The sequence below is a fragment of the Amphiprion ocellaris genome, chromosome 1, assembly GCF_022539595.1.
Source record: "Amphiprion ocellaris isolate individual 3 ecotype Okinawa chromosome 1, ASM2253959v1, whole genome shotgun sequence".
NCBI lineage: Eukaryota > Metazoa > Chordata > Actinopteri > Pomacentridae > Amphiprion > Amphiprion ocellaris.
In genome coordinates, this window is record NC_072766.1 from 19,997,715 (window position 1) to 20,021,645 (window position 23,931).

General features: G+C 39.3%; 1 protein-coding gene and 1 long non-coding RNA gene across 3 annotated transcripts in view; both read right to left on the reverse strand.

Annotated features, from left to right (window-relative positions):
- Positions 1-1,049: 1,049 nt before the first annotated feature.
- LOC129350069 (uncharacterized) lies at positions 1,050-6,129 on the reverse strand. Of its 2 annotated transcripts, XR_008603296.1 has the most exons (4): positions 6,005-6,129; positions 5,015-5,115; positions 4,145-4,286; positions 1,050-3,161 (listed from the first exon to the last, which is right to left on the reverse strand). It is a non-coding gene; the product is annotated as an uncharacterized LOC129350069 (long non-coding RNA). The 2 variants fall into 2 exon arrangements; XR_008603293.1 differs by lacking the exon at positions 4,145-4,286.
- A 2,583-nt stretch (positions 6,130-8,712) lies between these two features.
- Positions 8,713-23,931, reverse strand: part of igdcc4 (immunoglobulin superfamily, DCC subclass, member 4) — a 56,922-nt gene continuing 41,703 nt past the window's right edge. The window contains exons 10-20 of the mRNA XM_035950315.2: positions 23,159-23,341; positions 21,312-21,524; positions 20,826-20,927; positions 20,497-20,683; positions 19,480-19,607; positions 18,103-18,273; positions 17,792-17,926; positions 15,950-16,052; positions 15,547-15,778; positions 15,279-15,407; positions 8,713-14,188 (exon numbers count right to left, since the gene is read on the reverse strand). Coding sequence (XP_035806208.1) covers positions 13,655-14,188; positions 15,279-15,407; positions 15,547-15,778; positions 15,950-16,052; positions 17,792-17,926; positions 18,103-18,273; positions 19,480-19,607; positions 20,497-20,683; positions 20,826-20,927; positions 21,312-21,524; positions 23,159-23,341 — 2,117 coding nt within the window. The 3' untranslated portion in view covers positions 8,713-13,654. The remainder of the gene's footprint in view (positions 14,189-15,278; positions 15,408-15,546; positions 15,779-15,949; positions 16,053-17,791; positions 17,927-18,102; positions 18,274-19,479; positions 19,608-20,496; positions 20,684-20,825; positions 20,928-21,311; positions 21,525-23,158; positions 23,342-23,931) is intronic.

Below are 23,931 nucleotides of genomic sequence, written 5' to 3' on the forward strand. Positions count from 1 at the left end.
CCTAAACATCCTTAAATGTAGACTAAAAGACGGTTTGGAAGAAAATTCCACCTAAAATCCTCCAATGTAGACCTAAAAGGTGAGTTTAATGGTATATTCCACCTAAAATTCACTACTGTACACCTTGGAGGTTGGTCTGATGGTATATTCCACCCAACATCCAACTTAAAAAGTTCCTTCAAAGGAATATTCCACCTAAAATCCTTCAATGTAGATCAAAAAAATCTTGGTGTAAAGGAGTATTCCACCTTAAATGTAGACTTAAAGGATGGTCTGGAGTAATATTCTACTCTAAAATCTTCCAATGTAGACCAAAAAGGTTTATCTGATGGTATATTCTACGCAACGTCCTGGAACATTTACCTAAAAGGTTGGTTTAATGGTATATTCCCAAAAGAACCCTTGAACATCAGGCTTAATGGTATATTCCACCCGAAATACTTGTACATACACCAAGAAGTCAATGTAAAGGAAATGTAGACCTAAAAGGATTGTTTAAAGGAATATTTAAACCATTATTTAATAATCTGTTACCAGTCAGAACCCTGGCAAACTTATTTTCATCAGTTTTTTTTAGTGGAAGTCACAAATAAAGGAGCTCTTGGTTTTTCCCGGCGTTACTGAGTCCAAAGCTGCTGTTTCAACACAGACACGTTCACATGCATCCACAAACCTCTCAGCACTCAAACACCCACAGACAGGAGGCCGGCTGGGCCGAGGCTCGGCGGCGTCCTCAGACCCACGAGTCGGGGAGTCGGTGAACTTGTTGGTCCAGTTTGAAGGCCTCCGTGTGGCCCAGTAGAAGTCCACGTAGTCGGTGTTAGCTTTGAACCGCAGCGACTGGCCTCCATCAGGTGGACCGGCTCGTCCTTGTAGGACTCATCCTGTAGCCTTGAGGGAACCACAGGAACATTCAGTAGCTGTTGGAGTTCTTCCTGTCAGGCTCGTGGTAGAACGGCTCTGAAGAATCTTGTACTTGTCTTATCTGGAACAATCTAACAGCCTAAACTGTTAACAGCAGTGTAAAGAAGCAAACACACAGGCATAGATTAGGACTCAAACTAGATTTATTTTAGAAAACAAATCAACTTAGAGGCATTTGTTCACACGTGGCTGAATAGGAGGCCGTTCAATCAGATTTGAGGTCTTCACTCTGTAGGTTGTTTGTTTGGTGAGACTCTTGGACCTCCATCAGCTGACATGGATGTTTGATGGTCTTCCTCTCTAGTGCCAGATGATTCATCCATGAATTCAGCAGCTACAGACTGAAATGAAGCTCATGCTGCCGTTATTGAATTCCTGTTCCAGATCAAATGTTCAGAGCTCACCTTGAATGCAGCCGTCTGCTGTCTGATAGTTTTTCTCATTGTAGTCTTCAATAAAGTCTTTTTCCTCATGCCAGGATGTGGTGAGACTCTTTCTCAGTCTCTGCAGACGTCCCTCATTGTGCATCTCCAGAGAAGAAACAGAAAAACTGGTCACTGCTTCAGCATCACAAACGCTCTCCAGCATTGAGAGTGTTTTAGGAATTCATTCGTTGTGTTGTGAACTTTGAAGGAGCAGAAACTTTACAGCTGCCAAAGATATGAGCTCCAATTCTGGATGTTTTAGGAAATGAAGTTCATCAAATGAACACTTGATTATTGCTGATAACTCTCATTAAATTACTGAAGAAATTTAACATAAAAACCTGTAAACTCTCAGGCAGGTTTTGTTAAAGTTTGTCTATAATTCTATCATCATGTTCTGGAACCAGGACTCTGCAGAAGTTCCTTCAAACAGATACTTGTGTGTTTCTATTTCAGGCCTCAGGTTTGAACATACAGCAGAGGATTAGAAAGGAGTGATTTTAATGTTTAAATCAGTCCAGTAAATGTTTGAAGTAAAAATTATTAAAATTTTGATTTAGATAGATTTGTGTCAAATAATATTGTAGAGTCTCACTTAAATACATCCAAATGAGTTCAGTGTATTTACATTTTCTAAAATATTTGATTTCTTAATCTCAATACTGTAGGGTCTGACCCTAAATATTATAATAATGATGTCAATTTAAATAATATTTTAGTGCAGAGTCATAAACTTTAATCAGTTAAACTTACATAATAAATATCACTGCACAATCTTAACCTGAACCTTCATATTATTGAGGTAAATTTACATAAATCATGATATTCTAGAGTATTAACTGGAATATTTCTAACATGAATCTTTTTGTATTGTGCTGATAAACAACAATAACCCGACTTTCAGATAATATTTGTCGTCTGTGATTGTGAGACTAAATTCCTCCACATTCTGGAACTGGACTGAATTTCCCAAAATGGAAACATGGACAGAATTTAACACTCATGTATCCATGGCAACGCTAACGTTTCTGCTTCTTACCAAAGTTCACAACACAAGTAAAGATTTTAATGTAAAACTTCAGGGATGACTGCTAACCATAAGTATTCTGATCAATACTTCATGATCAATATCAGGACAGATGTTACAACTCCAGCTGTTGCATTAGACTGCAGTTATTCACAGAGAAATTAAAACATCACATTCCTCATAAAAACTAGATGGGACTTTTATTAAATAAAGTGTTGGTGAATAAACAGTGTAAAAAGTGCAAAGCAGCTCCATTAAATCAGGAGATGTGAGACTTCCACAGCATGGATCACCATCTGCTGTGTTGATTCATAGCTGAATGTCAGAATGAACTGAGATAGAAAAGCTGCTTTGAGCTGCAACATTACGGTCTGACAATCCAACACCATCACAGTTTTCATCTGGTTGTTTTGCTCCAACATGCTGTGAAGTTCAGTTTTTACCTGAATCAATACAGAGATTCTATTTCCAACTAAGACTGGAATAAAAATTAAAATGTTATGAGGTTATTAATGCAACTAAATCCTTTCAGATGGAAGGATTTACTTCAATGTTCTAATTCAAGTTTCAGTTGGAGCACATTGCATTCACAAAGAAAAACAGCGAAACCTTCATAGCAACATTTAATAAACCTAAAGCTTCCCTGTTGGCTCATTGGTGGAGTTTGTTACTGAGCATCTGAACCTTAAATCCAGTGAGACGACCATCTTCAGTCGAGGCCAGTCAGAGAACTTCAAGACCTTCCATCGGCTGGACCAGATGTGGCATCAGCTCCCTCTGAACATCTGGATGACAGGAGAAAAGACAGAACTCAAACACAGATCACAGAAATACAATTTATTCACTTTCATCATTTTATAAAAGTAGCATGAACTTTATTAAAACTTGACAACATCAGTAATGAAAGTAAATGTTTTTATCTCGTGTTGAAGCTAAATTTAAAGTCAATTTTAATGACAGTTTATCCTGAGAGGAGTGAGAATGGAGCTTTTCTTTCCTTTTTAGAATATTCCCTCAAAATATTCTGTTTATTATTGGCTTTAGAAGCATTTTTCTTTATTTATTTTTAGATACCTCAGACTGATACACTTTGCTGGTTTGCAGATAATTTCATGTACAATGACAATAAAGATCTTCTATTATAACATTTTGCTAAAACAAGAACTGCAAACCTTCTCAACCATCTCTCAGGCTGCAAAATTCCAACTGCGACCAAGAATAATCTGATGTAGTTATTATTATAATCTTTACTGAACCAGCCCTGGAATTAATAAAAATCTGTATATGGATATGATTTTCTCTGATGGGACCACTATGGAAGCCGTAGTAACAATTAACTATCCTTTGAAGGGAAAGATTAGGTCTTCATTCAGGTGGATAAAAAAATCCTCTCCCTTAAAAAAAAAAAACAAAAAATGCATACAATAAAGTAAATCTCTTCTGCACTGCACACATACTACACTTTTGTATAACTCTGGATGTCAGAGTAAAGGCAGACAGATCCAACGATCAGCCACAACATTCTGACCACCTGACAGCTGAAGAGAACAACATCCATCATCTTGTTCTAATGCAACGTTCTGCTGGGAAACCTTGACGTTCATGTGGATGTTTGACATGTACCACCACCTAAACACTGCAGGACAAACAACCCCCTAGTCTCCATGGCAACAGCAGTCCTTGATGCCAGCTGCCACCCTCAGCAGGACACACTAAAACTGCTACTACAGGAGTGGTCCGAGGAACACGACAGAGCTAAGCTGTTCACCTGGGTTCCACACTCCCCACATCCACATCTGATGGAGCATCTGTGGGATGGTCCAGGATCAGCCTGGTCTAGGTAGGACCCACCCTGCAACCCACAGGATCCACAGAATCCACAGGACATCCCCAGAGGTTCTGATGAACCACTGGGTCAGAGGAGTTTTAGCAGCATAAAGGGACCAACACAGCATTAGTCAGGTGGTCAGAATGTTATACTGTTATATTGTCATGCTGATTATATGATCAGTAAATGTTACCATCAATTATAACGTCCACATTGATCAGGAAAAAAAAACAACTATCAGTTCATTCAGAAACTGTGGGGTTAAACCTAAAAACACAGACCTCAACAGCAGTTTGTTTCAAAGCAGAACACCAGCCAGTTTTCATTAAAGAAGCTTTCAGAGCAACAATTAAATGACACTTTTGTTCTCATTAAGTTCAGAGTCAGCCAAAATAATGTACACACATCAGGAAAAGAAAAACTTTTATAGATATTTCATTTGTATAAGTACTTCTACACATATAGATACCTCTTTCTAAGTTTGATCAAATCACAATAACTCTGTGTCCAGTTGTACGATGTTTTCCCAACAGATGGCGCTACCCTCATGAATGGAGCATCAACAAGTTACGTCTACAACACAACAGAAATGTCTGGAAGCCAGTGGCCACCACTTTGAGCACCTCTTGTAATTGTAGAAGCCAAAGACAACTTTTATTAATCTCATGATGTCTGAATAAATTTGGAATTGAAATATTTATGCTAGTTTTTCTTTTCCTGATGTGTGTAAACATTATTTTGGCTGACTCTGTATAATGGGTTTCTGACAGGTCACCAGGCAACATCTTTTTATAATAATGACAAACATACCTGCATTCTACAGGAGTGATTTTCCTCATGTGCAGGTAAAGATGTGTGAGGAGCTTAGAGATGACAGGAGCAGGAGTCATCCTCACTAATTCAGCTTCCACCTAGAAACAGAAAGACCACAAACAAACACACTGATATACTCTCAAATGTTCAACCTCACAGCCTCAAAATATCTGTTTAGGAAGTGTTGTGTTTCTAAATTCTGCTGAAAGCACTGACAGACATTCTCTTACAAGGTTGTGTAAAAAGCAGCCTGTCCTCTGAGCTACTGAGAAATTTTCCTGAACAAAGTTTCTACGTGTAAATCAGCTCAACAAAAACTAAAGCCTCAGTCAGAGATAACAGGTATCACAAATTATAAACAACTTTCTTTAACTCAGACTTTCTGCCTCAACCTCACATAAAAAGGGGAGTTTAATTCATCAGGTGACTGAAAATGAACGGCTTGTGCAGTTCTTGATCCAAAAGTAGGCTGTTTCAGCTCATGTTTTACTACAAATACATGCAGTAATAAATAAATACAATGGCTGGTTGTTAGTTTATTCACTATTAATGTCACTTTATATACTGGATTGAACTTGAGCAGTGGAAGAGAGAAAGAATTTAATGAAATTATGGAGATTCAGAGAGGTAATGTTGCGCAATGTTAAGCGTGGTTTAATTCAAACCAGCTAAATGTTAAACTTCAGTGCAGCTTAATGGGTTTCAGTTAACCTTAAAGTAAAATAACTTTTTTAAAAGCTAAAATACACAGCAGAGAAATACAGGCTGAGAAGTTCATTCAACTAATGACGGGCAGCAGCAACTAACACAGGTGTTCAGCGGTAAGTTAGCCATCTGTGTTAATTAGCCCGCTAGCTAACTTAGCCGCTTAGCTAGCTAACGCGTCCGGACCAACTGCTCAAACACCACAAAACACAACCCTCCACAAGTCGCTGACTTAACGTACAACAAAACAACGCTACTGGCTAGAACTATTTATCTTCTTACCGTGTTTTACTCCAAAAACAAGATCAACAGCAGCCAGAGATGCTACCAGACATTCCGACCATAGATATATATAGGAGGAGACAAGATCCGCTAGCGCGCTGTCTTCTATATTATCTATGGTCTGACCAGTCACTGCTCTCTGGCTCCGCCCTCTGAGAATCTTCTTGTCGTTTGGCTCCACACTTGCTGATGACCACTTCCGGTCTCAGAAAATAAAAAAACGGACCTTTTTTCGTTTCTGTCTCTTACTTTTTTTTTTTTTTTTGTTATTCTAAATATAAAATGAAAATCAAAGCATTTTTAAAATCTGTATATCCCCTTTTGATCATGAAAAGGAAAAACGCCTTGTATTTCAATTTTAATTTTTGTATTTTAAAACGAAAATCAAATAACCACTCATTTTTTGTTTTTCAATACCCGTTTCAGAACGGAAAATCCAGTTGCCAAAATATACACGGACCCTTCTGCATTCCCTGCAACTGTATGCAGTCTATGAGAAATATAAATTTTGTATGATTTCCCGATTTACTCAGCACAGAAAAGCCTTGCAAGTTACAGCACATAACAAAATATTCGTCTGACTCCAGTCTGAAACACTGAGCATTGTTTACTCACCTGAGGAGAGTTATAAGATGTTACAGCTGCTAGTTAGCTTAATAGCTCAGCATTAAAATTGGGAACAGGAGAGCAGCTATCCCAGTCTGTACAAAAATTAAACTAACAATAATAATAACAAATCAATCTACCAGCAGCCTAAAGCAGTCTATTAAAAATAACAAATTTTGGTTTTACAGGTCAGACTGTTTCTTTAGGAGGAGCAGTGACTTCTTGATGTCTTGTAAGCCTGCTAATAGCAACATTTCCAAAACATGTCAAGCTGTTGCCTTGGTTAACATTGCAAAAATATAAATGTATGTGTAAATAAAAAAACAAACAAACAAACAAAAAACTCCCAAAACTAAACATCAAAATAACACACCTAGGCCTGTTACAATATATTTTCAATACACGATTACTGTGGCCAAAAGAATTGGCAAAAATATTATTGCATCTGGATAAAATTTGAAAAGAAAAAATACTAATGCAATAATTCAAATTCATCTTTAGCTTTGTTTATTGTGGTTTGACTGTTTTTCTGGCACCTAATGACAATTAAAATATAAGTGTAGGGAGACGAATAAAAGGCTGTAACCATAGCTAACTGTACTTTATAATGCTCCTGTGTTAGAGTATCAACCAGATAGTTAGTGGTGCTGGATTGTTTATGATATTATCATATGTGTATTATTACTTTAGTATCATTATTTAATGTTTAATGACACGTCTAAACACAACTAAGACAAAGCTATGAAAAGTTGGAACTTGTCTTACATCTAACTTGACTCTTTATCTAAACAGATTTTATATGCTTTATGCATTGTGTCCGTGATTATAAAACATCTTAAGCAGATATTTTCATATTTTTGTTAATTACCTTCATTATTCTTGCATCTTTATTCATCAAATCATCTGCAGAGCTCCTTTTTCCATCTCTCAGTTAAGAAGATTGAAGAAGATTACATTTTAATCTTGGTATGCAAACAAGCACAGCTCTGTGTTATAACATAAAGGTCAAACTGATTGGAATATGACAAGAAACAACCCACACAGGCAAGCTCAGTGATATTACTGAAATCATTTTGGGAAATGTAAATGCCAGAAAAAGAAGTGAAATTGTCTTTGGAGGCAAAAGTGAAAATGAAAAGAATTTCAACTCATGCACGCACAGTTTGGCTGAGACACCAAGAATCACACTGAGTGCTACTTTTATCTTTCTTTGATGTTTATTTACAGAAGAGAAGTTTTCACAGTTGCTGTGAGCTTTGACATTTTCACGTATGGTAACACAGTGGAAATATTTCTACAAACCACAAGTACTACCTATCCTGCGACTGATTCCTCTGAACAAGCAATGTTTCTATCACAAATCATGGCCACAGTCGCCATGACTAACACTGAGTAACTCATCTGTCGTTTTACAGACTAAGAAAATTGCACTTCTAGAAATGTAAAGATGGCAGTCCAAAGTTGCTCATGGCCCAAGAAGAAGCGCTAATCCATTAAATGCTCCTACGATTTGCTCCTACAGTAGCGTCTAGGATGGATGAGGTCTTGCTCGGCACACAAATTTACAAAGATGTCCGAGTAGCTGCAGAGCGTCGCTGGTGGCACATGACAACAGAGCTGGAGTCTGTGCTTACACATTCTGAGAAGCAGAACTGAGCTGGTACACACAAAACTAGAGAAGATGTACCAAAAAAGAAAAAAAAATAATACCACAACAATGTGACATCACTGGACAAGCAGCTCACCATAAAGCACCAGAATGTACAGAGAAAAGCCAGAGAGACAGCGATTTGTACAAAAACAAGATATCTGTGCATACATTTCCTTGATTTACTTTCCATAGGGACAAAATGAGGCTTTGCTTGACAACAAATGACATGTATCTGAGTTGGATATGCTGGCATGATCCTCTACAATTTTATGCAAAGATGGGGTACCTGAGTAGAGAAGAGACCATTATTTCTAGAAATGGTTGTCTGCACTGAGAGGTATGACCTACCAGGGGAGGGTGTCCCTTTAGCCCTTCTCCCAAAGAAATCCAAAAACTGACTCCTACCCCTACATTTTTCTCCTTTGATTTTTGCCCTAAACTCCTTTTTAAAAAAAAAAAAAAAAAAGCTTGTTAATACCTACTACTGCAGAATAACAACTTCTATTTTGATTACTTCTATTCTCCCCACCTCCCCTCATTTGTTTACCCCCTCAGTGCAAGACGAGACCACCCAAGTCACTGTAATGAGTAAAAACTCACACTGAGGTAAAACGAAACATCAGTCCCATGTTCTATGAAAAACTTGGCTCACAAAACAGGATGCTTGCGTTTACATGTTCTAGTTGTTACAAAGTGTGCAGTACCAAGAAATTGATCAGAATCAATTCAACAAGTTACCAACATGAGGTATACTGTTTTAATAAAACCTTTACAAAAAGAGGATGAAATAAACACAATTATCAAAGTAAATATCGTCTCTACAAAATAAGACCATGAGTAATTTTCCTCCCAAAAAATCTGATTGTTCTAGCCAGCAAAAAGGTGAACAAAAGGAAAAAAAGAGAGTTACATATGTTAAAGAGACAGTGGTTAATAGAGCTCCTATAAGGAGAGCATACATACTTTAAGCTGGAGGCTGGCTTTCTGCTGATCCCCATTTCAGATCCTCTGTCAGCTCCACACACCATAATAATCCACTACTGCATCAAGACTAAAAAGAAAGGCAACATAACCTGCTTTAAATGAATTATTTGTGGAATAAATGAACACAAAACTATGTCCAGCTAAGGTTTTAATTAGATTTTCGCAGCTACAATATTATGACATCTAACTCCTTCATCACAGATGTGACAGTGTCTGTTTTTGACTGAATAACACCCAAAACAGCAACCTTCAGACATAAATCAACAAATTTTCTAATGTGTTAAATGTCCATGAGAAGCAAAACCTGCAGTGGTGTAGAGAATTTGCCTTCTCTATTACCGGGAAGAGGAAAATTGGCAAATAATATGCACTTTATATGCACTGACAATAAAGGCTGATAGTGAAAATGGTCATGTGGTGTGAGAGACAACTTCATAAACTCAATACTCAGAAGATTTCTAATGGATTAACTTTAGTGATTGACAACTTACTCAAAACACTACTTGATTCACTGTCCTCCTTTCACTTGGTCACAGTCCGAGCAGTTTTGTAAACACTGCAGCTTGGACTTTAGAATCTGCAAAAGCTGTAGTGGCTGGAGGAACTGAACCTGTGGGAACACAGTCTGGGCTTTTAGCACTTCTCTTCTTAAGGTAGCATGGCTAGTCATGGCTGACCTGGACTGAGTGAGGTATGTTGAAGATATCAAACTGGAATGCTTTTAAGAATCTTCTTTACGGGACTCAGCACATACACGCTTTTGAGAATGGAAGATTAATATCAGTAAAGAACAGTATTGGGAAAGAACCTGGGTCAAAAATACACAACACCTAGTTTCGGCAGTTTGCGTTAACGGTCAAATGATCATCAAACCACAAGACAGAAAGCTTTGGCTGCATTACTCTCTATACATTAATTTATCACCCGGATCGATGAGGTCACAACAGGTGTTTTACCCCCAATAGTGGTGTAAACCTGCTCTGATTGATGCATGGCCACAAACAAAACATGCTTGTCGTTGGAGATTGATGAATTGAGTAGAGCAGCAGCTTCCCTTGTGAGCTTGCTGTTGATTTGCTTTTTATATACCATTTAACAGTGGTTTGCCAAACAGCAAAAGCCAGTGAGTGCCATACATCATTTTTTTTAATAATTACTATATTTAGAGACATAATAAATATTTCTCTGACAGTTGGAAAAATCTGAATTTTCCGCTCATTTACCCCCCAAAAAACTCCAATTACCTTCTGACCCCGGCTTACTAAGAACACATTCACTTCTGTCCATAAATGACTGCTACTGCAGTAAAACAAACAAAAAATCCACATCAGTCTTGTTTTGATATTAAACAAATACATGGCAAGGCTAAAAAAATAAGTCTCTTTGAGGTACCAACCATGCATTTTGTTCAGAAAATCAGGGACAATGAAAGTTTTACATCAAATACAGTTATGTTGGTAACAAACGGCTTGAGGATGTTTCATATAAGAACCATTTACATTTCTACTGCTGATGTATTTTAGTTGAGCTGGTGAGATTTTTACAGTTTCATGTAGATGACTACAAATATGGGAACAATAGAATGGGTTTGTCCTCTATAGTTTCACTGCTGGATGACTGAAAGAAAACCACCTGAGAGAAGATGAGACATATTAAACAACAAGGCTAGACTCATTGCTCTGCTTAATTTTTGAAGTTGATTTCATTATTATTCGTCGTTGTTATTAACTGATCCTAACCTCTGCAAACCTGCAAATGCTCTGTCAGTTTATATCACGCTCAAGCAAAACAAGGCTTGCCCTTTTCCCCACCATAACTGAAGTGACTTAATTTAAAGTGTTAACAGCCTTAAAGTTGTCTTTTTGATGTGAAGCACCCAGTGAAAACACAACTAAGTGCCAAAAGAACACTTTCACCACTTGCTGGTTGTAAGTTAAGCTGGAATCTTGCCATAAAGTCAAGTGCTTGTCCACATTAGATAGGAGACAAGTTAGGAAGCTTAGAGACTAATCACAGGATCACATGCTATAGTTAGACAGCAATCTACCTGCTAACTTGTTAGCTGACCTAGCTGTAGTATTACCAGGGAGTCACAAAAGCTGTAATTTGTTTCTGCTCTTTAGTTTCTTTCAACATGGCATTTTCCTCACCGTTGCACACAAATCTGGTAAAAAGCTGTCAAAAATGAATGACGAGAGATAATAATGCTTTCCAAACTAACGAGCTTAGCTTTGATGGTAACAGAATGATAAATAATTTTAAAGATTTATATATATTTGGTTCATAGTTTTTCATAACTTTTTGGACACAATAGTTTGTTTTCACTATAACAGAGGAGGCTGAATACTGGTGAGTAGTGAAAACAACTATTGAGCTAAAATAACTACCTCCATTTTGGACTCTCTCTTAAGAGTCTGCACAATCAGGATGGCATGAAATCGGTCAGTACTAGACTTTTTCTTCTTCTTAAAATTTACAGTATGTAGTGCATGAGTGTGTGTACCAGTAAGAATGTGGGTTTCGAGCAAGAAAAACTGTTGCAGTAACACTCTTCCTGCAGGCAAAAAGGTGCCAAATTACAGGAGCTTTTACTTTCCATTCTTAAGGTTGACGCTACTTTGACTAGAAGAACTTCAAAATTGTAAATGGGTAATACTGGGTGATTCACTTTAAAGCCACTGGGTGTTCATGCTTTTGGTAGGGTAAAGAATGTTATAAGGGACAATGCACTGAAGTGATGTCACTTCCTGTTTTGACATAATGCAAGAACATACAGTCACTGTCGGATGATTATTTCTGCAAATGCAAAAAGGCTGTAAAATCAGACAGGTTCAGAAAAAGATCTTAAAAAGGTGGTAGTTACATAAAACTAATAAAACCACACTGAAAACCATCCTGAAAAGAAATGAGGTAGTGCTGTTGATAAGGAGTAGGGATGCACCAGTCCCTCTGCACTGCTTCAACCAATAACTAATTCACTCTTTTTTATGTATTAATTTATTACCTATGAGAAGGAATCTAATATATTTTAAGAATACTGATGCAAAAAAAAATCCAATTAATAGGTTTTGATTTCTACCATTGCTCTGGTAGCAGATTAAAGAATTGAGAATATTCTCTCATACAGCTGGGATCAGATCGGCTTGAAAGTTAAATTCCCCTTGATATAAAACCTGGCAAGCATTTTGCAAAAACCGCCATACCGGGTTAAAAATTGGCTCCAACTAATGGCACAGTATTATGGTGACAGTATGGACATTGGTGCATCCCTAACTGGGAGCAGAAAAAAGAGAGTGGTGTCTACAGATGAATTGTTGTAACATCTCTTCTAGTTCTCCCATCGACATGATGAAATCAATACGAAAATCAACACGTGAATACTTTGATTCCAAAATGAGATATCCACCATCTATAAAATCAGAGGAAACAAACACTGTTTACTGTTCAATTGAGTGTCCCTGGTTTACAAAATCACACCACCTGGATATATGGCATTTTGGAAAAGAATACTTCACATGTACCAAATCTGTATACTCCATATCTTTTTTACATTTTCTGTGTCTTTTTTTATCCCTCATATTGACATGTTTTGTAACTGCAGTGAATATAATCATATATAGAAATATACAGAGGTTATAAACGCACCTAGAATAATTAGGCACCTGAGACCTCCACACTCCAGTCAGGAAATGTGTGTGAATGCGTGTTTATGCATGAATGTCTGAATTTGTGAGAGATATCAAGGAATTTGCTATGATTTTAGTTTTCTTTGTGTTTCAGTGTGTGTGTGTATGTGTGTGTGTGTGTGTGTGTGTGTGTGTGTGTGTGTGTGTGGACCCTGAGACAGCAGGAGGCTGGAGAGACACACAGGTGGTCTGCACTCTCAGAGTGTGCAGGTACTCTTTAAGGCTTATTCCTGTGCCACAGTGAAGTAGCATCCGCACATCAAAGCCCAGGGAGACCCTCCGCTTCCATTCCTCCCATCAACGATGATAGCCTGTTTAAGTGCTCACTCACTCAGGGAACGTTCCTGGCTTTTTCTCATTCCTGAGTGGAGCAGAGCCATGTGCGACACAGTGGGAATAGCCTCCTCCAATCCACTTCCATCTGCTTGGTTAAGTTAAAATTTTCTTTTGTTTCCTATGGACAGGAAAGATACCCAGAGGAAAGTATGGTTGCAATGCTAGAGAATGCATACCCATATACAGTACTCTACCACTAAAAATATCCTGTATATGTATACTGTGTATATACATACATATGAAACAATGGATTCAAAGTACCTATAAAACTTTGCAAAGAGGAGAAAGAAATCCAATAATGAGGTGCATAAAATAATCCTTAGGGATTCTTCCTGGGTACATAAAAGAAAGTCAGTCTATGTGTGGCTGGTGGCCTACATGCAGAGGCTATGGGCACAGATAACTGTGTGCTGCTGAGGTAGAGTGGACAAGGCCAGAGCTGACAAAGGGGGCAGGGGACAGTCCAGCAGAGATGGTCTTCCCTGGTGCTGAAGAGCAGTGTCTGGAGTCCCCGTTTTCCAGATGCTCTGACCTCAGCACAGACCTCACAGTCTTAGGCGAGTGGAATCCATTGGTTAGCCCAATGTCCTGCTGTGGCTCCATGTCTGCAGCCGGCTGGTGTCCTATACCTTCTATCTCCCCGTTGTGATTAGCCACCAACTTTATTGAGGGAAGACTCGAGGGGCTTTGGGTCAGTGATAGTTTTTCTAGAGGTTCCTCCTCTGCTAGCGGACTTGCCAGAAGAGGAGGGGAATATGTGTCCTCTGATAATGAGGGTCCCCTGGTGGTGTTAGAATCCTTCTCCCGCTCACTGCCCTCCTCCTCTTTCTCCCTCCCAGGATCTGACAGCTCAGAGTGAACGATGACTTCTGCCTCGACCTGGTTACTGCACAGGGACGTACACAGGTGATCTTGTAAGCCCTGCAACAAAACAGTGTCACTGTTAGCTGCCTTTCTATTAGTTTATCTTGCTGAACAACTCTATTCAAGCCTATTAAAGTTCCTCTGTACACATCCCAAGGGCATGTGCAGGTGTAGGGAATGAATGTTTTATCCACTTTTACGTAAACCTCAATTGTTAGTGTGTCTGCTTAACTAGTTTATGGCTGTAGTAGCAAGTCTTACTTCTAGGACCAAGGAGCACATACTTCACTAACTGCATTACGTATTAATACTAAAATCAACCAGCTCTGCCCTTTCATACAAGAACAATATTTACTTTTGTGTTAAAGTTTTTTGCATGTGACGTAAATTTAGCCTTAGTCTAGAACAATATCATATACTGTATGTAGGCATCCGAAGCATATTTAATACCACATTTATAGTATTCATTCAGGGCTGCACAGTGGCGTAGTGGTTAGCACTTTCGCCTTGCAGCGAGAAGGTCCCTGATTCGCGTCCCGGCTTTCCCGGGATCTTTCTGCATGGAGTTTGCATGTTCTCCCTGTGCATGCGTGGGTTTTCTCCGGGTACTCCGGCTTCCTCCCACAGTCCAAAAATATGCTGAGGTTAATTGATCATTCTAAATTGCCCGTAGGTGTGAATGTGAGAGTGATTGTTTGTCTTTGTATGTGGCCCTGCGACAGACTGGCGACCTGTCTAGGGTGTCCCCTGCCTTCGCCCGAGTCAGCTGGGATAGGCTCCAGCCCCCCCCGCGACCCTAGTGAGGATTAAGCGGTGTATAGATAATGGATGGATGGATAGTATTCATGCTATAAGCCAGTTAGCTGCAGTCATTAAAAAGTCAGTTCTGGGAGGCAAACCTAATCTAGCTTTAGCTGATGTCTGCAAGCAACACCTGTCACATCAGGCAGCAGAATCGATGTTCGTTTCTTTCTGAAATGTTATTAGTTCTAAATTGCACTGACTATGTGAAACTGGGACTTACTAAATTGTTGGTAAGAAATGTGATTTTAGCCTGGGATGCTAAAGCTAAAGCTGTTTGTCAGGGACTGGCTGACGGCTGCAAAATTTTCAAGTAAGTTGCTGTGTTAGGTTTCTTTGTTATTACCGTGCCATTATCTGTAATTAGCATGTTGAGAGCTCCATTAGTGAGTGCTGGAGAGTCTTCTGTCATGGTGTCTCTGTATCTTGTGATTCTGTTGGCCCAGTTATGGCTCACAGAGCCATTCCAAGCAGCCTGCAACATGAACAACACAGTGAAAGCATCAAAATTAGCACTATTATCCCTCTGTCAACAAGTGAAAATAACAACCGAAAAAACAAAGAGAACATCCGAGGCCCATCTGGAAATGAGCTTTCCCCTTGCAGGTTTCGACCTTGGATTCAGGTGCAGGGGCATTCTCCCCTTCCCTTGGATTAGCACTTGCCATCAGACTCTGTTCCTCTGGGGCCTCTGCTGGCGGCTGACCAGACTCTTGGCTGCCGGGGTCCATTAATGTCTCCAACTCATGACTATCACTGCATTCTGGCACGGTGGAGGGAACGGGGCAACCTCCTCTCCTGTACTGAGGCGTCATAGCTGTGGAGTCCAAAACTCTAGATATGTCCCTATTTAAAGCAGTGATAAGAGAGGTAGAAAAGGAGATTGGCACTAGAGAAGATTGAATATTACACAGGTGGCTTTTTGTTTGGAAAATTACAGTTGCTTTAATAAGAAGTGAAATAGCTGAAGATACGCAAAGGTACTGTGGAAGTACTGATGCTCTACAGTGACCATACCTGGATTTGCTGTTCCGAAAGCTGAAACACATGCAGAGGAGGATGCATATCAGTCCGAGACACACACCGACTATGATGCCTGTCACTGCATGGATGTCCAGCTCTGTTAAAATGGAAAAAGAAGAAAATGTAATAAACATAAACAACAGGCAGGCCAATAATGTACAACTGGCAGAAATGCAGCCAATCCCAGATATATATAACATATTGATTTTGATATTTAATCTAATACTCATAACATAAGTCCATCCTAAAAAAAGAGGAATTATAAAAACATATCCAGACTGAAATGCTATTTGGCACACATTTGATGTAAATGGAATACGAGAACTGAGTGATTTCTTCATGTAAAGTAAGATTATAGTAACAAAGAGATACAAGGCAGCACTGAACAAGGAAGAGTCAGGCCTTCATTGATATTCATTTATGCTGGGTATCTTTGGCAGTCTGGACTAGGAGAGGAGAGGAAACAGATGGCAGGAGATCTCACCCACCCACCAGCCCAATCAGTCCCATTCACACCGCATACTGGCAACACTATTACAGCCCATGTGAACAAAATAAACCTGTTACTCTGCCTTTTTATCAGGACTTTTGTTTTTTGGCCAAAAAGAGAAGCAAACAACACTGGTTCTTGCACTGGAAAAAATACTCTAACGTGTAATTATAATATTCACGAAGTACACAATATCCCTCTTAGGTGCAAAGTGACAGAGAAATAAAATGACTAAATGCTTAATACTTCACAGGGGAGTTAAAGGTCCTGCTGTGGTTAAAGACAAATTGGGCATTTAGTAATTACAGGTATGACTAAAATGCTGATTGACTGAATGTAAAGAAGAGTGTTATGAAATTGCAAGCTTGAACAGAAAGTGGCATAAGAGTAAAGAAACTGCTTTTCACAGCAAATTCTACTATGTACACAGAACAGTATGTCAAAGGTCTCCCTTGGGGGTAGTTGATGAAGCCACCCCCTTTTATATCTACACTTTAATATTATCCTCAAAATGCAGATTAGGCTAACAGAAATAACAACGTCATGCAGAGGCACACTTTCTCTGCTTGCAGACACAAAGTGCACACTGTAATTGGAAGGACTATGTGTATTTATGTGTGTGCATCTGATTAGTGGAATATATGTACCGTTACTTATGGAGGGTGTGTGTGTGCTTGTGACAAAAACAAGAATGTCTTGTACAATAAAAGATGTTGAAACAAGGACATAGGATTGGTAGTTTCTTCTGCTTTCTATGAATGTAAAAAAATAATAATTACTATAGAAGTCACAGTACTTAAAATGGTAAGCATAGTTTAAAAAAACAGCATTTATAAGAGCATTTAATTAACAGACAAAAGAAATACTTAAATAAAAGTTTTGATCTTATTACTATGAATGTAAATAATGATAATTTGCTTGTCCTAGTGTATTTCTACTATCACAGCCCTCGGCCACAGAAATGCCTGTGTTTTATCACTTTCTAATTTAACATTTCAAATCCTTACAGCCTCCTAACACTGAGAGTGCAACCATCTTCTCCCTCACTGCTAGTGTTGCTCATTTCCGTTCACTAATTTTCGACCGTGACTATGTTTCCATGTTATATAAACTGATTGCTAGTGAATGTTGATCTTTAAATACCATGTCATTCTCTGTCTGTTAGATTTGGTAATTTTTAACATTTACATTATCTTCTTACTGTTAACTATTTGATGCGGTATTTCATTGTAAAAGTTAATTGATAATATTGTGTATTACTACTACCAGTGTCTTAATATCAGTGTCCTTAAAACTACTATTTATTGCCTATGATTACTCACACATAAGTTCTACATGCCACATACCATATTTCTGAAGAGGAGTGTGGACATCCTTTATAGGTGAATAAGGCCCAGGCCCCACCTCAGTAGACGCTCCCAGCTTAAAAAAGTAACGAGTGCCACTGGACAAACCCTGGACCTCCACACTGGTAATGCTCCCTGAGAAACACAGTAAGAGGGAGAAACTTTCTCAAGATCCATCAGTTATATAGTTTCAGTTGTGTCAAGAGCTGTATTTAACTTAATGTGAGACATTCGCAAAATTCTTGAAACAAACGTGAATGCATAACATCAATCAACGTTTTGCATGTAGTGCCATGCCAGGAAACACCCACCATCCTGAGAGAAGTTTTTCCACAAATGCTCAGGCTCGCTAAGGTTGCCACTGTACAAAATCCTGTAACTGATGATGATACCGTTTGGTTCCAGCGGAGGGCGCCAGCTAACCAGCACAGAGGAAGAGTCCAGAGCACTCAGCTGCAGCTCCTCCGGAGGTGTGGAGGGCCCTGAAGGGAAAAGGAAGAGCAGGTCAGTAATTAGAGCCCAGAAATGAGGCCTCACAGCTGGGGAATGTATATTGTCTTGGTAGGGGATTTGACATGTTGTGTGACAACCATCTGTGTCCTCATGTCCCTGCCACCTGGGTACAGGAGAAAGGAGACTTGCAGGGCATTGGGGGAATGGGCTGGGGCTCAGGTGATGACACATGGTAGTGGAGAGCGTGACAGGGTGATTGGTGGTAATAATGTCATTAAGAGTGGCCCACTCAGCACCCACCACCCTCACCTCAGTGACAAGATGGAGCTGTTGGTCAACACGAGAGCCACTACTACACCTGGGGGTTTCATTCCAGCTAGTTATCAGCCATTGTTGCCAACCGCTAATTCCCATGTTCACTGGCCAGTGGCCAGCTAACACACTAATATCAGCCTGAGTGAGCACAGATTCGCTTGCATGCACAGATGCACTCAAGCACTCCTTCTTATGCATATGCTGCACCACTTGAGGAGACGGGATAGCAAAAACAGAACACTTGTACCTTGCTAGCTGGAAAACAAGATTGAAATAATTAAATAAAACCGGTATAATCCGCCCTTTGGGTGCAGCTAATCAGCCAAAAGGTTCTAGAAACATGAATGTGCACTTGAAGAACAAAGTGAAATAGAATATTTACAAGGAGCTTGATACATCTGAGCAGACACAATGAAAAAAAAAACAGATGTGTGACGGATTTTAAGACTACTCAGAGGGAACAGACTCAAAACTACATTTTGAGTTGAATGAATATAAAAGGATTTGAAATACTAGCTCTTACTATTTCCTTTAACCACTGTTCAAAAAGAAAATGTGCGCTGACCCTGTATTCTTCTTGTCTTCAAGAGGCACATTCCCACACATATCTACACCTGGTAGCTGTCCAATAGAACTGCACTTTTCTATTCTCTGGCACAGTGTAGATCTTCCTGATCTCTTAAGGTTAAGTGACTTGCTCAAGGGAAATGCAATGGTTGTCAAGGAAAAGAGTGAGTTTTCTTTTCTTTTTTTTTATTAGCACCAGGTTCATAATAATAATAGCCTTGAAGTGCACACTTCAAGAGAATTCTCTAACCCTGCGTGAGTCACAACACTCACACCTACAGTGGATATTCTGCTGATTACTTGTAATCAACAGAATACCTAAAACCTGCACAGAAATCTTGGTGGAGACTCACGGTCAGACAGAGTGGACTCCTCCACAGTGCCGCTGAAGGGTCCTACCACGTCCACTCCATTAGACTGCACTGCCAGCTCATAGCGGGTGAAGGGCCTCAGTGCTCCGAGCAGTATCTCCTGCACAGAACTGCAACATACAAACATGGGAAAGGACTTAGTGTGCAGTGTAAGTTTTAATTTCTGCACTGACAAAAAAAATAATATTTTGAAACGTGTAGTATACTGTATATATTTTTGGTTTATATAACCTGCTCTGCTACAACATACATTATATTTCTATTTGCACCTCTTCTTACATTGATGCGTGATAATCCTTTGCTCTATTATGCTACCAGGGCATTTTTATATATGATACACTATGATATTTTTATCTCAGAATAGTGAAGACAGGAGGAATGTAGAGCACATTTCATTAAATAAAGCAGTAGTTCCAATTTGAGTGTAGAAATTGAGATCAGTACAGCAACAATATTTCCTGCTGGTGACTCTTAAGACATTTCATTATGGTAAATAATGGAGCTACTCACACTATTCAAAATATAAGACGACTTTATTTGGTATTTTACAGAAAACTATTTTCATGTTAAAAAAGAAAAAAGAGAGAGACCAAGAGGCTCTACAAGATGAAAAGAAGCAATAAAATATATATTCAGTCATTTTTAATGGAGCTGTTGATTGAGTTCTGGTGACAATTCATTGAATGAACACAACAAAACAGGGAAAGAAACACAGGAACAGTTCTTTATAGTGACTAATTTTATTGGAGTAATATCACATCTGTGGAAGCAATATGATATCGCATCCTAAAGATGTTTATTGAGCTTAGAGTGTGTCATAAGAGAAAACTTTGAAAAGGGCTTTGCAATGAAAGCACTGATAGAAAAAGAGGTATGCAGGATGCAGTGTTGTACAAATGTTGATCATGAACTTTATTAAATTTTGTGCCATCCAGGGCCACTATCTCTTATATACTACAGGCATGATTAGGTTTCAGGTATTTTGCCTGAGGTTCTGACCTGGTGTGATAGGAGACCAGCGATGCATTGGTAGTTCCTGCTGGGCTGCAGCGCACCGTGTAGTTGATGATGCGCACATTGCTGAACCGCGGTTTCTCCCAGCGCAACCAGATAGACGTGGAGCTGTTGGCCATGGCCTGGATGCTGCTTGGCGGCAATGGAGGGGGGCGTAGGGGCAGCGGCAAAGCTTTAACACACAAGCACACATTACTTCCCTCGAATCTTATTAACTATAAACATCATTATTTTTATTTCTCACTCTAAACATGCCTTTCATTCACTTATTATTCAATCATTTATGCATTCACACATGCATAAAGAAGTCTTACTTCTGTTATGAGCCTTGTCTGTCCTTCCTTTCCACACTGCAGCTGCTCCATCTATCTGCTTGTTGAATGCCCAAACCCTCACCTCATACTGCCGGTCAGGGACTGACACAAACACAAACAAACAGACACGGTGGGAGACAAAATGACTTTCTGACCGCAGTCAGTTAGAGCCCTCTTTAAATGCTGTACTTGTATCCTGAAAACCACAAATAGCAAATGTACTACCTGCAGCCAAATGCTTCAACTTGAGAGACTGCTTTTGAATCAAATGTTGAACCATTCATTTTTATTTTGCTGACTGATTTTTCACCTTTATTTTTCAAAATAGTTGTAATACACCACTATCTGTCAAGGACAGTTAGACTTTAACTGTGTCAAAAAAAGCATAGTGGGCATCTTTTAAAAATGTAGATAAAAGCAAGGTTAGAAAGCATGGACATGGTGTGTTGTCTTTACATTTGGAAATTTCTCTTGTCAACAACTTACCCAGTCCAGTGAGTAGATGATATCTTGCTTTCTTACGCAGCCTAATGGTGTGGGTCTGTGTTGTCCTTTCCCCGTTGGCAGATTCGTCAACCTCCACCTCTCGACAGGACAGCTTGTAACCAGAGACCAGTGTGTGATTGGGTGAGGGATACCATGTCACATTGAGTGTGCTCACTCTGGCTCTGACTTTCAGCTCAGTAGGAGCAAAGATCACTGGAAAAGATTGTGAAAGAAAAAAATTTATTCTAACCGCCAGACCTTCAGTCCAGCTATACATTGACCCACTGACAAAGATCACTGACTAAATCCACACAATACAGTTGAAATGTCATATTATATGTGTGAAGTAATCAGTTTACATCCATTGTGTCAGTATTTAAGTGTGCAAGTGTTACATTAAGTGAGTGGCTCCCGAAGGAGGGAGCAGAAACTCTGAAGACCGGTTGTAAAAAAAATCAAATTAAAGCTATATTTTTCACAGACATGCTGCTCTGTCATGCACACATGTATGTATCTAACGGCTTTACTTTGCTGCAGCATTGCATTGCAATATTTTCTGCAGTAGGTCATTAATGTGATAAGTTTCACATGTGCTTCAAATAAAAATGTCTGAAGTAAATAAAAAGGTCTATGAATTTTATGTATTTTAGAACAAAGGAATCAAAAAGCTGTGATAACAGAGAGGACATCACTATACAGGTGAGTGGTGTCCATTTAGAAAGCAAAACAAAGGACTTGGAAAAGCGGTGAATAAAGTCATTGTCATCATATTTACTGTGCATTGTTCTACAACTGTAGAGACGTGTGTCTTTTGTATCATATTGTGAAGTGTAACCTGCATTTTCCATTTTAACAACAACCACCACTACTTCAAATTCTACACTTATCAGCAAAGCACTTAAGTGTATAACGCTGATCGTCTTGTTACAATGCAATGTCCTGTTGTGAAACCTGGGGTCCTGGCATGTACATGGAAGCTACTTTGACACGCACAACACACCTAAACATTGGTGCTAACTGAAGCCATTTCCCCTAGCAGGAAAACGTGTCCTGCTACAATGCAAAAACTGCAAACTGAATGGCTTGAGGAACACGACAAAGAGTCCAAGGTGTTAATCCAGTCTCCACACTCACTGTAAGAAGCCTGATTCACCTCCACCTCTCAACATACATGACACGAAGGAACCACTGCCAACGTCCTGGTGCCAGGCACCACAGGACCAGAGGTCCCATGGCAATGATAATGAATGCTGTCTGGCAGTAAAAGTGGCAACTACACAATATAGATCAGATGGTTTTATTAATGTTGTTGGGTGTATATGACTAAATATTCTATGTCTACTAGGTGACTAAATGGTAATAAAAAAGACAGAAATGAACATCTCGAAAGCTTTAACATATAAAAGATGTTATGTTCGCTGCCTGGGTTTTAGTTGTTGAAATTCCATGTCATTACTACATGACCAATGGGAGCCCTGAATAAAACAAAACAGAAATCCATTTCTATCCATTTTCTGCACACCGCTTCATCCTCTGTAGGGTCGTGGGAGGGCTGCAGCCCATGGATAGATCACCAGTCCATCACAGGGCCACACGGAGAGACAGACAATTAAGGAGACTCACATTTTGACTGCGGACAATTTAGAATCACCAATAAAACTTAGCATGTCTTTGGACTGTGGGAGGAAGCCAGAGCACAGAGAGAACATTCAAACTCCACAGAGAAAGACCCCAGGCTGAGATTCAAACCCAAGACCTTTAAGCTGTGAGGCAGCAGTGCTAACTCAAAACCGAGGTTCTCAGGAATAAACAAATGCAAAGTGAGTCCTGTGTAGTGTCTCCCTTACCCATGCTGTGGTCGCTGTGGTTGTAGTGGGCTAATGTTTGGTGCTGGGCCCACTCAGAGGGAACCCCAAAGCCAACGCCGGTTCCAGCTGCTATCCTCAGTCGGTAAGTCTGGTTGGGCTGCAGCTCTCTCAGTGTAAACTGTGTCTCATTTCCTCTCACCTCCACTGAAAACACAACGTCCTCTGTGGCAACACACAACACACACATCCATGTACGCACATCTACGAATGAGGTATCGAATTTTTCTAAAGTTCTAAATGCTTTTTTAAGAGAAAACACAGCTGTATTCATTCTTGGAAATAATGATTCAACATATAATTTGTACTACAAATGTTCTGTTTCTCTGGTAATTCATGTATAATGCTGTCTCTCAGGGACATCCTGTTATGAAAAAAAGCTCCATTGAGAGGGAGCTTGAAATCCCTGTGCATTATGTGGAAGGGAGGACTCAGAATAAACAGTTCTGCTGTGCAAGTACACTTGTGCATTCTGTAAATCAGGAGTCTTCAATGTTTTTCAGGCCACAGACCCCCAAACCAATGGAGAGATGGAGCAAGGAACCCTACTATATACTGTCATGGAAAAATTATTAGACCACCCTTGTTTTCTTCAATTTCTTATTAATTTTAATGCCTGGTACCAATAAAGGTATATTACCTGAAGAATACAATGAATATGACAAAAATTGCAGCTGATTACATAATATTTTATGTCCTATTTGACATGCTTAAACTTATTTGTATTCCCAGGGTATATAAGAGGCAATTTCATG